Source organism: Cyprinodon tularosa, unplaced genomic scaffold, assembly GCF_016077235.1.
Source record: "Cyprinodon tularosa strain WSP-4 unplaced genomic scaffold, ASM1607723v1 ctg66, whole genome shotgun sequence".
NCBI lineage: Eukaryota > Metazoa > Chordata > Actinopteri > Cyprinodontiformes > Cyprinodontidae > Cyprinodon > Cyprinodon tularosa.
In genome coordinates, this window is record NW_024039407.1 from 4,042,862 (window position 1) to 4,060,183 (window position 17,322).

Consider the following 17,322-nt stretch of genomic DNA (forward strand, 5'->3'; position numbering starts at 1 on the left):
GATTTTTTTTGTTTTGTTTTGTTCTTAAAACAACAAAAACAACCTATGAAAATGTGTGCTCTTAAACATTTGATTATCCAATAGTACAGTTGTATGGTGCAAAGTCAGATGTATTTGATGCAGGAGTCAAATAAGGTAAATGAACAACTATCACTAGAAATTCTCAGAACTGCAAACTGAAATATCAAATAAAACATGTCTTTTAGGGGACGGACCAGCAATTAAGTGTTTGGAATACATTTGCATTTTCTGCAGACTGTTTAATCACGTAATTAGAATTGGCTTCCGTATATTTCAGGAATTACCTTAGAATTCCTATACAACCAATCAGCTACCGTTGGTGGAAATGTGTTTAGAATGAACCAATCAGCGACGTGTATTTTCTAGGTTTAAAGCGCATAATTAGTTAAATAGCCAATAACTTTGAAGTGGGCGGGGCTCAACCTCGTTTACCGGTACTGGGTGCCTTTGTGTGTTCAACAGCTGCATTTTCAGAGTAGAATGGCGACGGCTTTGTGCGGTCTGCAGGCCAACGGCAGTAACAGCAAACAGGCGAGAGTTCGCCGAGAACACCGGCGGAAAGTGAAGGACTCCCGTAGGAGACAGGCTGCTATTTTATTCCTCAGCAATATTTCTCTTGATGGGAGACCTCCGTGTCACCCTACAGCTGGAAATGCCGACCAAAGACCCGGTGAGGAGGCTGGACTCAGCGACGGAGACGTATGCGCCGCTCCCGAGCTCCCCCGGGCCGATAGTGAAGGTCCAGTCAAGAAGGCGATGGACCCCCCAGCGGAACCCGTAGGCGGCTCGTCCTCCAGTTTCCCCGGGGTGCTCGGTCCGGTCCGGCCTTCCATGGTAACGTCTCCTGGGCCACCTACCGCCAATTCTGTGGGACCCAATGAGGTATTTTTAGAGAGCTCCAGCGTAGCGGAGACGCAGTTTCCGGGTACCCCGCTGTCTCCTGTCACAGCGGGACACCAGCCTTGCTCCCGGGCCAAATCAACGCCCGCCGTTCTCAGCCCGACTCCGGCAGGAAACTGTCTGGATTCCCGGCAGAGGTAAGCGGGCACCATCACAGAACAAAACGGGCCTCGAAACGAACCATTGATTTCCGTTTTAAATGATTTTAATTCGCCCCATCAGGTGTATATACGGAAGAGGATTAGGGCCACTGAAAAAATAAAAAAAGTTAACTGATTTGTAAATATTTCAGTTAAATATTATGACTTTAATATCACAGTTTTTACTTTTTTTCTCAGAATTCTGACTTTTTTCTCGGAATTCACTTTTTTTCTCGGAATTCAGACTTTTTTTTCTGTGAATTCAGACTTTTTTTTCTCGGAATTCAGACTTTTTTTTATCAGAATTCAGACTTTTTTTTATCAGAATTCAGACTTTTTTTCTCAGAATTCAGACTTTAATCTCAGAATTCAGACTTTAATCTCAGAATTCAGACTTTAATCTCAGAATTCAGACTTTAATCTCAGAATTCAGACTTTGATCTCAGGATTCTGGCTTCCCCCCCCCCAGAATTCTGACTTTAATCCCAGAATTCTGACTTTAATCCCAGAATTCTGACTTTAATCCCAGAATTCTGACTTTAATCCCAGAATTCTGACTTTAATCTCAGAATTCTGACTTTTTTCCCCTCAGAATTCTGACTTTAACCTCAGAATTCTGACTTTAATCTCAGAATTCTGACTTTAATCCCAGAATTCTGACTTTGACCTCAGAATTCTGACTTTAATCTCAGAATTCTGACTTTAATCTCAGAATTCTGACTTTAACCTCAAATTTCTGACTTTTTCCCCCTCAGAATTCTGACTTTAATCTCAGAATTCTGACTTTAACCTCAAATTTCTGACTTTTTCCCCCTCAGAATTCTGACTTTTTTTCAACCTCAGAATTCTGACAGCTAACAAACGTGTTAGCATCAAGCCATAGCCATGTCTAGAGACTAAACTAACTGCTCTTATATAAATGAAATAGCGTCACCAGGGACTTTTTTTCTGTGGCCCTAATACTCTACCTTATGTATATGCTCAGTTTATTACATGTATATTACAATAATTTTTATTAATTGTTTTGAGTGGTGATTGAGTGTTAATGAATGAATCTGCGTCTGACACACCTCTCAGCTGTGATGTAAGGGTCTTTAAGACCAATATATTACCTATTCAACATGCAAAAAAAAATAAGTGCAAGTATGAAGTAAATGCATAAGGTGCTGCAGCTTGTCAAGTTGGATGAAGCCTTTATTTTTTATTTGCAAAAAGAAATAATAGTCTGTTTTTTATATGATTCATTTAGTTAAAAATTATCTAGATGCATAAATGGGATTTTTAAAATCTGAAAGTAGTCAACAGCATAGACTGGGTCCCTTTTCAATCCTGCATAGTGGGAGTGGTTGAGCAGGCAAGGACAGGTAGCCCAGGTCAACAAGATCCAAATCTAACTTTGATATGACATAAAATAGCTTAATTGAAGTGTTTATTTTCTTGGATTAATGAATATTACTCAAGCAAACATTAACATCAGGAATACATTTTATAGTTTTAATAACCTGTTTACATAAAGACCAAGGAGGGCAATTTATTTTGGTGTGAAGAAGTGAGCCAGAGGCTACATTACATTAATGTTTTGGGTTTGCTTGTGAAACTTTCACTAAAGTGGTCTATTTTTTGTCTCTTGGTGCAGACAGAGGAACGGTTCTGGTTCTCCTGGACCCAAGGTGCCAAAGAAAGTCCACTTCATCAAGAGCATGAGGCAATATGATACAAGAGGAAGCAGGTACGTCTATAGAAAGCTTTTAGAATCACACTTTTTAACACAATATAATAAATAAAAGCTGTTGTAATATCTGGAAAGGTAGGCCTACTATAATAGCAGAAGCATAATGCTCTTGCATAGAGTTGTTATAAGCTGATTACTTCTGGTAGAGAGGCTGCAGAGAAATAACCGGGATACACAGCTGCTGTGAGAGGATTGCAACAGTGAATTTAATCACCCTCGGTAGCTTAGCAAAAGCCAAAAGGGGTGCAGTGAAGAAATCTAACACTGTATTGCACCAGCGGTAACGTTATCCTCAAGCAAGATGTGACTTGAATAACATACTGTTGGTAGCTTATTAAGCTTGTTGTCCACACAAGTGCAGATAAGTACATCTTTGAATTTTATCCTCATAAACATCACACACACAAAAAAAAGAGCAACATTGACTTCAGTGTTTCATTTGTCTTATCATCTCCTTCATATCCATCTCCATATACATTTGTACGTCTTTTTCCTGCCCGTCTGTGCAAATAAAATGATGTATCAATCCTAAACTCTCCCACAGGTTGAGTTTCTGTTTTGTTTTTTTCCCAAGGGGAAGCGAACCTGTTTATATTGTGTAAGTTGAGGTCATAAACTCTAGCAGGTGCTTTTAGTTGTTAAGCTCTGGGTGTGTGTTGGTAGGTTGTCAAAGAGCAGACTACAGATTGCATGTCATTGTTGTCTTGTGAACAGGTAAAGCCCTGGTGTTCTTGTAGGTTTACTGGTCACGATGCTTTCAAGAAGACTGGGAGAAGCCGGTTTCTCCATTTTTTACTTTATAGAGAGAAGCTCCATAGAGTCAGAGAGTCTGTCTGTTTGTTTGTTCATGCCTCGTGTTTTGGCTGATCTGCCTCTAGTCTGTGTGTCTTTAACAAACAACAAAATGGACTCAGAGGATAGTGAAAGATGTAATGTAAAGAAAACTAATTAGGCATTTAATGTTTCTTTTTATCGTACTATGATCAACTTATGTAAGGTTTCTTCATCAAGTCAAAAATAGTAGGTATCTAAGATTTACCTAAGCTTGTTCCACCACACAAATAACCTAGATCTGTACACACCTTGGTTTTTGAGTCACCTTTCAGCTAGTTTTCGTTAAATATTATTTAATTTCCCTTTGAGATAACTTAGTATTTTTAAATTGAATACAAATATTCTATGAAAAGCAAATGTCTAGGTCTTAAACAATTAAGTGGAGTAATCATGATTAATCGATTATTGAAATTATTTTAATAATTTGGTAATCGACTGATTGTTAACTGGAGTATAAAGACCGTAAAACATGCCAGTAATTACAAGAGCAGCCTACATAAAGTAGTCATTTTACCAAAAATTGTAAAATAAAAGCTTAACATTTCCCATTCATGATGGAAAAAAAAAAGTCCATAAAAATGCTGCATTTAGATTTCCCTAGGTGGACTAGTTAAGCTTCACTTGGTTTAAATTCTGTATAAAATCATCTTTTGGGGACCTTTTTATGTGCTATTGTTAATTGATTACTTGAAAGAATAATCAACAGATTAATCAATTAACAAAATAATCATTAGTTGCAGCCCTACAAATGTCCTTTTTCATTTATGAGTAGATCGTAGGGTTGTCAAAAGTATCGATACTCAAAAAAGTATCGATACTGAAACGTTGTATCCGGATACAATACTCATTTAAAAAAGTATCGATACAGCCATCTAAAGTGCAGAATAGTGGAAAATGCACTTTCTAATCACTGTGTGATTGAATAATTCTGTGCATTTTTCAGTTTCAGACTTTTTTTGTAACAGGTGCAGCTGCTGAGAACAATTTTTGCTTAAAGGAATAGTACACCCAAAACATGATTAGCCTTCATTTTCTACTCACCCCCATGCTGAACAACACTCTGGAGTACTTTTTTGATATCTCAAATGCATCTGGAGATCTGGGAGGCTTCTTGCTGTCTGCTGACATTCAAATAATGGAGGTCTATGGTGACCGAGGCAGAAAGGTCCATAAAAGTCCACAAAAAACGTGTCAATATTGCTCCATACTGCTCGTCCAATGTATTCCAAGTGTCCTGAGTGGGTAGCATCCAGAATTTACTCGAAACGAAGTCATTTAGAATGTTTTTAGAGCATAAACAGTAGTGTATAGGATTTCCTGAAAGCGCGCTCACGACGCTACGGAAGCCGGCAGACCAAACCAAGCGCATTCAGCTTGGCAAAGAACTCATGCTCTTCCTCAACACTGAAGTCCTCAGACATTTTTCTTTCGTTGTTTCTTTCTTTGCACAGGTAAACAGCACATTTCTTCTTCTACGCTTGCATTATTGGCAGAGCAGACGCTGAATGCGCACTTTCATCTGGTTTGGTCTGCCGGCTTCCGTAGCGTCGTGAGCGCGCATGTGCGCGCTTTCAGGAAATCCTATACACTACTGTTTATGCTCTAAAAACATTCTAAATGACTTTGTTTCGAGTAAATTCTGGATGCTACCCACTCAGGACACTTGGAATACATTGGACGAGCAGTATGGAGGAATATTGACACGTTTTTTGTGGACTTTTATGGACCTTTCTGTCTCGGGCGCCATAGACCTCCATTATTTGAATGTCAGCAGACAGCAAGAAGCCTCCCAGATCTCCAGATGCATTTGAGATATCAAAAAAGTACTCCAGAGTGTTGTTCAGCATGGGGGTGAGTAGAAAATGAAGGCTAATCATGTTTTGGGTGTACTATTCCTTTAACTGGTTTGGCTTGTGTCCTTGTTATGTCTGCAAAAGAAAGTCAAGGAAGGAACACTTCATTTTAATTTTAAGTTTTTTATCAAGCTTGCTTAATATTGTGCACAGCATACAACCACAAAATATTATTCTTATTGTTTTTTTATTTATTTCTTGTATTTTTTTTAGTAATGAAAAAATTTCTGTTGAATTTTAAAATCTTTGTTTTTATTCTTGTGGTATCGAAAAGGGTATCGAGTATCGAATATTTTACTTAGTATCGGTATCGAGTTGAAAAGTTTAGTATCGTGACAACCCTAGTAGATTGAGAGAAATAATATGTAGGTCACAATGTATAAAAGTTCCTCGTTATTGGTATATGTAAATAGAAACTAACAATAGCAGCGTTTAGCTCTACCCTTGACTTATTGGAGAAAAAAAATCAACAAAAAATACTTTGAATAAGAAAATCTTTGCAAGATAAAATTCTTTTAGTAAGATTCTTCCTTCTGAGTAAAAAAGTAGAAAAAAGGAAACGTCTACTTTTTTCTTTTCTTTCTGTTTTAGAGCTTGATAATGGAAATAAGTTTTTAAGTTTAGAAAATTAGCAACATCAGTCTGGATTGTTTGGTTTGCATCTTTATTGAAGGAAAACTGTAATCACAGTTAAATAAAACTGTAACTTTATTACATAGAGAGAGGAGATGCAGATATGTGAAAATTGGTGATATTTATATCAAATATTAAATTTGCTTTTAAAGTCCAGAACTTATAACTATATTATAAGAATTTCTTGACCATTTTGACACACTAGGAAAACAAACAAAAAAAAACCTCATCGCTTACATTCATTTACATTTCTTACTTACAAGAAATGGATAAAAATAGACCAGCATTTGTTAATATCTGTTGTTTTATTAATGGGACTGATGTGTTAAAGATGCTGATATGTTAACGATTGACAAACATCAACTAATAACGATTTATCGTTCCTTCCTCATCTTTCTTCAGCTCACCAAGGTTGTTGTAATTTAAAAAAAGTTATTTTATCCACTAGTGTTAAACTGACGTTTGCCGCTGAGCTTTAATCAGGCAGTATGATCAGAGATGCTGAGCTAAATACATTTCCTAAAGTCAAGGAAATGGTTGCAAAACCTTTTCAGCATAAATACATGTTTCCCTCAGCAAGTAAATACTCGAAAGGTTTTATAAGATTTACAAAATTTCTTTTGAAAGAGAAATTCTTATACACGCATTCAAAAAGCGTTCTATAAAATTGTCTTTATTTCATTTCACCTGCTAAAGAATCTCTGAATATCTTGAGATAAGAACAGCTGAAGCTTTTTAATGAAAAATCAACCAGCTGAATCTCATTAGTTAGAAATGTTAGAAATAACCCTCTCTAACGTTGCTTTCAGTGGTTTTCATAGCTGTGACTGACGCTTTAGTGGTGACTGTCGTAGATGTGGCTCTGTGATTGTCTGTTAGTGCTAGGGATGGGCGATATGGAGAAAAAAAAATATGTTTTGGTGTTTATTACAATAGCAATGATGATGATGAATAAAAATATGTTTAGTAATAGATTTTATGTCTGTTACTTTACTAGAGTTGAGCCAAAGCCCCACAAACACAGCTGTTAAATGGCATTTGATGTTTGGGCTTTTATATTTATCTCTGCTGCTCTAATGGAGCCTACAGCTGGAGAAAAGAGGTGGTATAATAAGGCAATCTTAATGATAATTAAGTTTTAGGTTAGCATCATCATCATTTGTATTTATTGTCAATATAAAAAGAAAGCAAAAGATCACTGCCCATCCCTAGTCACTACAGCTAATATCTGTGGTGTGTAGCCTAGCAGTGCCTGTCTGCTGTCTGTAGACTGACACTCCATCTGTTTTGTCTGCCTGTTCATGCTGTGTCCTGCAGGATCACGCTGATTTGTGCCAAGCGGTCGCTTTATGCTGCTTTCTCAGTGCTGCCCTATGGAGAAAGTGCTAATCTCAGGTACTAAGGATGCAGCAACTCCCTCCCCCCCTCCTGATCTCACATTTATGTTTCCATCATCCATCCATGTGATCCATGTCATCCCCAATGAAGAGCTGCGTTGGTGTCAGAAATTACATAAATATATGTGTCTGTGTATGAGCAGTGATCCGAAGCTGGACGCTCAGAGACAAAGATTATCTTCTGTTGTTGCTGCTGATCTGCTGCCTTCCCTGGAAGGTGTGGAGCTGGGTGCCATTGGAAAGGTACATGATTCTCCTATATCTGATACAGAAAACAAACAAAAAAACATATTTTTTGGCATTAATCTTATATATTGGTTTTGGCCTTTTGATTATTTGAACAGTTGTTTTTGGGTGGGGTGAATAATTATACAAGAGCATCTAAGAAAATCATATCGTTGGTAAATAAATGACCTGACACTCATAGTTTGTTGATTTTATACCACACCAAGTGATGTAATTTAAGTGCTTTAAAAATTGAAACTAAAACTCAGTTTGTATTGAATTTTTACAATAGAGAAGTAATACTTTTTAGATCTATTTTTATGCGGTTGTAAACATTGAGCTTTGATTGCATAATTTTACACTAATAGCCAAATCTTGAAGAAAATCGTTTTTGTTTCTTACAAAAACTTATATAGAAAATAGTGGCTGTTTAAAAATGACAATCAATGTTTTACAGTAGATATTCATAAGAAAAAAAGTCATGTAAATTTAGCAACTCTAAACAAGTTCTATTTAATTAGACTCAGTATAAAAATGGCTCTTTAGCAGTAAAAGTTGTAGACCCCTAGTTGATACAATCATGGGGAATATTGATTACTTATCAGCAGTAGACTGGTCGATACTTGGAGACGCTCTTAGTTCTCCTTTGTAGTCCTCTTTGGATAAGTATCCACCAAATGCTGAAAAATGATCCATTCTGAATGCTGTATCCAAGCATGTAAACAGAAAGTTGAGTGGAAGGAAAAAATATAATTATTTGTAATTCTGTTAGGGATGCATTGAAAATTTGGCCACTGAAAATGCAGTTTTTGGCCTAAACTGAGCAAACTTGTAATGACGCAACAAACAGCCCATCCAGAATGGGGTAAACTGGATCGCAAGTAAACAACACAGCCAGCACACAAATGTTATCGAGCGCAAAAAGAGAAAGACTGAACCAAGAGAGGAGGGTAGCAGAGCAGAGTTTTTCAGAGTTGAAAGTGCGGCAGGCTGGTTTTGAGACACTTTGAATGCTGCACATTGGTCTCACTGCGGGCTCAGGCCAGTGGCACATAATGTCACAGAAATCCAAACATCCCCATCACCTTTATGAATATGAGAACAACGGCACACAAAAAAGGAAACTGACACTGGAAATGCCCACTCTGTGGCAAACATGTTTGAAAATACAACAAAGTTTCCAAATGATGCTGCCGAGAAAAGGGGCATAATGAAAGGATGGCAGAGGTAAATAAATGTTTTGATACTTCTGTAATTGATTTATTGAAATACCTTGATTTTAAAAAGGTTATTTTTTTAATAGGGTTAGTACTTATAGCAAAAAATGCTATGATTCTAATTTCTGACATAATTTCTTTCGGTGTTTCAGTTTTTGGCCTCGGTTTCCTAATTTTTTGGTTTTCCCATTTTGGCCAGGGATTTTCATTTCGATGCATCCCTAATGTTTCTATATAAAATTATAATCTTTTACAAAATGTATAACTTCTGCACAAGTAAGGCAGATTTCTTGTCTATAAATCAAAATTAGGTTTTATTACAAAGAGTGTCATGTTTACCTAGACAGATTTTTATTTTATTTTATGGAATAAAAATGCCTTTATAGTCCCAAAGAGGAAAAAGAAACAGGCAGAAGAAAGCATACAGTTAAAAAGAAAAAAAAAAAAACAAATGGGAGAAAAACATCTAAGAAAGGTGAAAATACTTTAAACAGTTATTAGTAAAAATACATATTGATGTAAGAGGATGGTTTAAAAAAACACAACCACCTGTTTAAATAAAGATAGAAAAACTGCAATAAACATGATTGGGCTTAATCATGCTGGAAACTTCTTGATGGATTTAAAATAAGGGACATTTATCCAAATGTTTGGTAGGTGCTGTATGCATACATTTGAATCTTAACACCTCTGAGGAGTGGATAAATACATGATAAATTCAACATTTTGAATCCAGTTCCTGCTTTTAAAGTCCTTTATTTTTGTCAGTATTATTATTATCCAGCTAAACTTTGAAAACAGGTTCGAAAAATTAACCTGTTGTGTGAATGAACACATGTTCCAGAGCTTTATAACTACTCCATTAACCAAAGTTGTCCTTCCTCCTCTTTAGACGGTGTCCTACGCTCAGTTTCTCTACCCGACAAATGCACTGGTCAGACAGAAGAGCAGCACTGTGCTGGACAGCAGCACCGTTCAGACCCCTCAGTGTCGTTTCCGTGCCAACGGGCAAAAAGGCTTTACCCCGGCTCGTCCAAACAGCGGCACAGCACAAGACTCCTGTATGAACACATGTACGTTTACACACACATGCACACGCCTGCTGCTTCTGCACTTTTTCACCACATCTAATCGTTTGCTGGGTTATGTGTTGCAGATATAGAGGAGGTGGCGGATTATGACCCGAATCTTCTCAGTGATCCTTGTTGGCCTTGTGGGAGACATAAGAGGGTCCTTATATTTGCATCATATGTGGTAAGCAGAGCACATAGAAATGATCCAGGGCATCTGTTGCTTCACTATTATTTCAAACAATATCCATTTATCTGGTACTGAAAGATTTTGTTAAAATGTTTTAATTCCATTAGGTCACATACACAAACTGTAGGGTTCAAACCAAATTCAAACATCCAGAGAGAAGAGACTTAAACATTGGATAACAAAGTAAAATAAATCTAATTCCCCTTCAGTCTGAAAAAAATCTTAAAAATCCTATATTTTAGGCTTTTGTTTTTAAAGCTGATTATTAGAGTGACATAAATGTGATTTATAGTTAAAAAGTTGCAAATTTATAAACTATGTATTGTCCCTTTCATATTAATTGATGATGCTGGTTGCTTAAGAATAATTTTTTTTTTTTTAAATACAGTTGGTAAATTAAGTAAATGTCATTACAATTAGTAAAAGAGTTAAAGCAATCAGAGATCCAATTAGCAAGGCTGTACTTCCGGGTGCTTTTGATTTTTATTTAAATAATTAAGAAGCAGAGCAGTTTAACACCTTGATTTAAAAAAAAAAAAAGAAAGAAAGAAAGATGACGTACATATAAATGTTTCTTTTTTGTTTGTTTTACAATAAAACAATCCTAAAGATTCAAATGTCATGTTTACTATTTACTTCATTTAAACATGGCTGTGCAATTTGTGAGTTGTTGTTTTTAAGCACCTGGAGGCCCGCAGTCGTAGGCACATTCAGAGTTGGATGCAAATCAGTGACCCACCCATAATCGGAGTTTGTTGTTTTTTATTTTCTGAGTTTTGTGTATTTATTTTCTCAGTAAGCTTTAGAAAGTTTTCCATGAGAGACTTGGGCCCACAGCCTCCAGTCTGCTTTTCTTCTGCTGATGACTGTCACAGCTTCCACTCGTTTACAGACATTTAGATTGATTATTCTATCTTTACCTTCCCTCTGTCGGGTTGGTTTCTCCCTGGTGTACATTAAATGAACTCCTAGTGTTTAGATATGTTTCAATGACCTTTGAATTTCAGGAAACATGATCATAAGTCAGATGTTAAGCTTGTGTTATAAAACCAGATGACAGTTTTTTTTTTTTCCTCTTGAAAAGGCTCTTCTCTTTTGTTCTCTTCTCAGATTCGTCACCATACTGTGAAAATGTTATGTTCCCAGAACTGATTTCTTCACTTCCTGCTTTTTGTCACACATAGACATGTCACAGACTAACATTTTGATACAACATATTAATGGAGAAAAGCTGAACCAATCTGGACTCTTGTTAAAAAAAAAAAATGGACTTCTTGTTTAGTTGAAATGTGATTAGTCATAACTGTTGCAGAGATTAGGCTGATGTCATCACCCATACCCTGTCATGATTACTGAATTACTGATGGCATTAAGTATGTAATTTATCTGTTTGGAAAATGGGAGCTGTTAAACTGGGTTAATTATCCACCCAACCCAAATATCTCCCATGAATCATCCAGGATGTCACTTAAATACCCAGGTCTCATTTTTCTTGGTTAAGAGAGAGCTTCCTTCTGCCTTTAGGGGAAAGTTTAACAGACCACAGACTATAAAGAAGAAAAATAACCACCTTAAATTCCCCAAAAATCATCATGGTGATCCATGAGGCTTTTATTGAGGTGGACTGGGGTTATGGCTGTTTCAGGACCTGGATGAACGTCTGTAGTTAAAGGGGGAATGAGGTTTATCAGAAGATCCTGATGCTGAAAAAACAGTTTGGGTTTTCACTAATCTACAGTCTTAAATATACAGAGAGGCCCTTTATCGCAAAATGCCTCAAATGTGGCTGAATTAATGCAGAGTGGGCAGAAGTAAATCCACTGCCAGATGATGGACTGGTTTCTAGCTGCTAAAGCTGTTTTTGTTTTTTTTTTACTTCAATTTATTATTTATTTTATATTGTGTTTTACAGATTTCTTCAATTTCACCTATTTTACTTTTACATGAACTTTATTGATGAGAAATTAACCTTGAATTAAACCCATCCCCTTTGGGGATACAATACAGAGTGAGCTGACCTTTGTATTTAAGCTGTCCAGACTTTCACAGATGGTCATATCCTGGTTTTTCTCTTGACCATCTGGTCTCACAGTTCTTCACACCAGAAATCTGGACAGTTTCATTTGACTTGTATATTGTTCTGTCAGTCCTCCAAGTCTTTAAAACCTCCGGTCGTGTTGGAGAGAGAATGCCTCCCATTATACAGTGTTCATGTGATACCATGTCCTCATTGTGTCACATGGCAGTGACCTCTGGCCCTTTGTGTGGGTGTGTCTGTGTTTGTTAGAGAGAAGGAAAGTTCCATTAAATGTTCCGATTTGAGCTGATTTCTGAAGGATTAAGCAGATGCTTTGTTTTCCATCTCTGCAGACGACCGTTATAGAGTACGTGAAACCATCCGACCTGAAGAAGGACATGAACGAGACGTTCAAGGAGAAGTTTCTTCACATTAAGCTGACACTGAGCAAGATCAGAAGGTGAGCATCTTCTTCTGTGATTAAGATTCGTCCTACTGGAGTGAGTTAAAATGGTTCAGATCCAGACTACTCACTGTCACTGGGAACAAACGAGTAACTGACTTCTCCTCTCCGCTAGCCTGAAGAGGGAGATGAGGGCCGTGAGTGAAGATTGCGGCCTGCAGCCGGTCACCATAGCAATGGCCTTTGTTTACTTTGAGAAACTAGTGCTGCAAGGCCGCCTCAACAAGCAGAACAGGAAGCTTGTGGCAGCTGCCTGCGTGCTGCTGGCTGCAAAGATCAGCAGTGATCTACGGAAACCAGAAGTCAAGCAGCTCATTGACGTGAGTAAACAGCCAGTATTAAACACAGCAGAGGCTTTAATAACAGCTTGGCCTGTCAGAATGGAAAGATCTTGAAAGCTTCACCTCAAGGACATCTAGCAAAAAGCTTTCTATGTGGATGTGCTCCTTTTGAAGAAGAGAATGAGTTCCCACCAGTTAACGCTTCTATAGTTTATCAATAAAGAATCAAATTTAAGATCCAAGTCTGAAGGAGAGAATATCTTTAGAGCTGCATGTGGATATTTAATGAAGACTTGTCTTTTTTATTCATACGGTCAAACAATAAATGTAAGAGTGTGCTTAATAGATTATTATAGGAACAAAAAATGCAATGCATAAATTCAGTTTCATTAACTTTTAATTTTTTTTTATTCCGGTTGTTTTTAACAAAGATACTAAAAGCTTCTTCACCTTTTCTTGGTTCTAGTTTCACTCCTAAAATGAACTTCATCCATTATCCAGCTTTTAAGGGAGAACTTTTGCCTTTTTAAGGTTGAATAGTTACAGATCAATCAACTGAAGTGATTATTTAAGACTAGAACCCTGATGAACTGCTTACAAAACCGTCTGCTGTGTGATTGGGTCCTTATCCCTCCCTGTGACCGGCCTAACCACTGATTACCGTCACATAAGGAAAACAACCTGTTTGATGCACATTTCATAAATCAAATTACTTTTGCACATATATGTGATTTCGTCTCATTTAAATAAAATAAAAATCATCAGATACAGATAAAATGTTCAATAAGGTCTCAACAATCTGTTACGTTTTTGCTGAATCAGGTGTTTAATTTTGATACTTCAGAAACAGTCGGGGTGCATGATGCCCGGGCCGTTTTAGTGTTGGTTGGTTGGTTAGGTTTGCTGTACCTGTAGTTTCCATGGAAACAGCTGCTGCAGAAGAATAAAGCTGCTTCTTTGGGGGGAAAAAAACATGGCGACAGAATGATGAGTCTCTATTTGCTTCCTTAACATGCATTTCTCTTTTTGAAGTCTGTAGACCCCTTGAACTTTGGTTTATTTTGTCACATGACAGCCACAGACTCTTTGAACTTTATTGGGATTTTAAATGGAGATATGAAAAAAAAATTACTATAAAAGTGTAAAGTTCTAAACTTTATGTAAAAAATAATAATGAAAGTGATGAATACATATAATTTTTTGCTTTTAAATATGCAAAAAGCTTTTACATTTTTTAATCTTATGGTTTGTTTGGATAGAAAATTAGGCTTTTATTTATTTTAACTGATAAAGAACATTAAGTTTTGCTCCTATTTCTTTCCATACCATTGCAAGATGTCCCCATAACTCTGAACACATAAAATCCCCATAAATTACGCTTGATCGGATGGTTTTGATGCAACCTCTAAGCTCCCAACACCCAGCCCCACATTTTGTTACGTATCGAACAGCAAGCTTATTTGTACACAAAACCCAATATATTGTACCTCTTTAGAATCAGGCAATCCTAAAGAAAATGACCATCAGCTCAAAAAGAAGCCATCTATACTCCACAAACACCAGTATCTAATAAGCTGTCATCAATTTACTACTCATAGTTTTAACTTCTGACCTTGTTTTTGTCCTTTAATATTCCAAAACACGTTCTATCCTGGCATAGATTGCCTCATTTTGTCCTTAACACAACACAGAAAAGTAATATCCCATCAGACAAAATCACTTTTTGTTATAATCCTCCAAAGCTCATTTTTTTCCCATAGAAAAGTTAAAACATCAGGATAAAAACACATTTTTCACCTGTCTGCCAATTTTAGATTATCTAAATTACGCGGGCTACTTCACCACTCTGTTTGCTCCCAAAATCAAGCATAAGTTCTGTACTAGGTGTGCTGAATATGTTGGAAACCAAACAACGTGAAACATCATCCCCAGGAGCATGTTTCATTGTTGTCTCTTGGTGACCGATCAAACTTTAATTGTCATAATATTTTAGGCAACAAGATGAGGTTGGAAAAGAAGAAGTAATTAGATACGTAATGAAAATGCGTAATAAAAAATTCTGAAAGCTGAAATTTTTAAATATTATAAAAGAAAGTGCTTGAATGAAAATGTGTGTAAAGCTACATGTAGAAATGTGTTGTTTTGTCAAATTACACATAAAGCTCCAATAATCCAGTCTGGCATAGGTCTGGGTATTGTTCAAAAAGTTTCGGTGCCGGTACCAATACCAATACCTTCACTTCGATACCGGTTCCTGAACGATACTTTTTTCGATACCAGTTTTATAATATCAATTTGAAGAAAAAGAAAATTACATACAATAATAAAGTACAAATCTTGATTTTGATTTTAAGCTCTAATTTTTCCATTTCGGTTGGTACCATAAAAGAACCAGTGTTCGGTACCCAGCCCTAGTCTGGCACTCCTGGTTTTAATTTGGATCAGTTTCACAATGTTTATAAAGAGGTCTGAAATTTGCATTTATTATGAAAGGAGAAGAAAATAATTTTAACATGTCTAAAGTTACATACAGAGTTTATACAAGTTGGTGATTGTATATATATCCCTTAACTTTGAATTGCGATGCATCACAACCATGTGGGATTCAGTGTTATTCTACTAGCCAATGGTATTTGGGTGTGAAATTAGTTGAGCACAAGTTATAAAAAAGTGAGAACTGTTTAACTAGGACCCACAGCAGAGATTTAAAATGTTTCTCCCTGTTTTTTTTTCTCCTCTCCGATGAGCAGAAGCTGGAGGAGCGTTTCCGGATAAACAGACGGGAGCTGATTCCTCTGGAGTTCTCCGTTCTGGTGGCTTTGGAGATGGGACTGTACCTCCCAGAGAGCAAGGTCATGCCCCACTACCGCAGACTGGTGCAGCAGGGTTAGACTGGATGCTGTAGCGGATCGATCACCTTTATAAGCTGTGGTGTTTGAATTAAATACTTCTGGTACTATTTATTTTCACTGTAAATCTGAGAGGGGGGGAAAAAAAATAGTTTACATTCTATGTCAAACACTGTAGGTCGTTAGCGTCTCCGAATGTCTTTTTGTATGTGATCCACTCATGAGCTCTATGTTAGAGACGTTTTAAATCAATCAGCACATTTAATGTGCTTTTAACTGTTTTCTCTTCTGATGTATCTTTTTAAAGCACCATAATGATCTTAACTTGTACAGAGTTAGTTTTGATTTGTGTGTTTTCTAGAGGAAAACGGATGTTTCTGCACATTTTTATTCTACAGACTGTATTTATTTTAACTGATGAAAAACAAAGAAAAAAAAGAACCAGGGTAGATTTTGTAAAATGGCTTTCCAGCACTGTGACGCCTCTTTAGCTGTGGGAACGAGACTCTAGGCTAAGAAGTGGCCTTTAATTTATCCATCTTTGTTTTATCGTGTCTCACAGCGATCCAGTCTGATCCACATATTTATACTGAAAGCAAGAGATTATTGAGACTCTTATGGCAGCTCTGAGTCTGGTGTTTGCTGTGCTCCTGTGCCGTGTTTATCACTGTGGTGTTACATAAAAAAAAAAAAAAAAAAAATCAACCTTTGGGTTTTACAGTAGTATGTAGTGTTTACTTCCTGTTTGATGTTATTATGCAGGGGATTGTTTTGTGTGTCTGTGTTTTGCTGATAAGTATTTTGGTTCTCAGGAATTTTACTTTAAAGTAGCTCACAAAGTCCGACCCAAAGAAGTTGTTTTTTTTAAAGAAATGAATGGAGAAAAAAAAATACCTGATTGTAGTTTTTGTTTGCACACAATGGATTTAAATGTTGTACCCAGCAGCAGTATCATCTCAGATTTGAGCATTTATGTGAATATGGTGACAAAGTGCCTGAAACCGCAGTATCAGTGAAACCATTTGTTTTTAAATCCCAACATTTCCTCCTTTGTCCTGCAGCATCTCAGACGTCGTCTCTTGAAATAATCAGGACCTAATTAACAATCGCAGACTTTGTGATGGTGATTGAGTCTGACATGATCTGTGTTCAAAATAAACATCAAAATCTGCAGAACTTGTTTGCCTCTCTTTAACTCTTTATCCTGATGTTGGAAATTATAATTTTCAGGCTTATGACGTCTTGCCACACAAATGTGCCCAGATCTCAGTCAGACAGCAATGTTCACATATTTCCCTGTTTTTTTGTTGCATTTGACACCTGGTTTAGCTCTTAGCCTCACTCTCTCCACTGGGCTAGTTTTGCATCGAGGCAAAAAGCCCTGATCTGGTCAAAATAGCCCTCAGGATCATAGGAGTGATCAGAAACCTCCATCTTACTGAACTTCTGTTGGGAAACTAAAGTTTTAAACCAAATTTGAACCACAAATGTTGATGGAAG

At 36.8% G+C, this 17,322-nt stretch overlaps 1 protein-coding gene across 2 annotated transcripts; it reads left to right on the forward strand.

Annotated features, from left to right (window-relative positions):
• The first annotated feature begins 454 nt into the window (after positions 1 to 454).
• On the forward strand, positions 455 to 16,998 carry LOC119799439 (CDK5 and ABL1 enzyme substrate 2-like). 2 transcript variants are annotated; one of them, XM_038309336.1, is made up of 9 exons: positions 455 to 1,058; positions 2,698 to 2,790; positions 7,431 to 7,508; positions 7,654 to 7,753; positions 9,845 to 10,025; positions 10,109 to 10,206; positions 12,583 to 12,689; positions 12,808 to 13,012; positions 15,724 to 16,998. In XM_038309336.1, the coding sequence occupies exons 1-9, from the start codon at positions 502 to 504 to the stop codon at positions 15,862 to 15,864; spliced, it is 1,560 nt and encodes a 519-aa protein (XP_038165264.1). In that variant the 5' UTR covers positions 455 to 501; the 3' UTR covers positions 15,865 to 16,998. The 2 variants fall into 2 exon arrangements, with proteins under 2 accessions (XP_038165264.1, XP_038165265.1); XM_038309337.1 differs by lacking the exon at positions 7,431 to 7,508.
• The last annotated feature ends 324 nt before the right edge of the window (positions 16,999 to 17,322 follow it).

Coding starts and splice junctions, on each gene's coding strand:
- LOC119799439 (XM_038309336.1), top strand. CDS start 502: ATGGCGACGGCTTTGTGCGGTCTGCAGGCCAACGGCAGTAACAGCAAA. Junction 10,026..10,108: donor AGACTCCTGTATGAACACAT/GTACGTTTACAC, acceptor TATGTGTTGCAG/ATATAGAGGAGGTGGCGGAT. Junction 13,013..15,723: donor AAGTCAAGCAGCTCATTGAC/GTGAGTAAACAG, acceptor TCCGATGAGCAG/AAGCTGGAGGAGCGTTTCCG.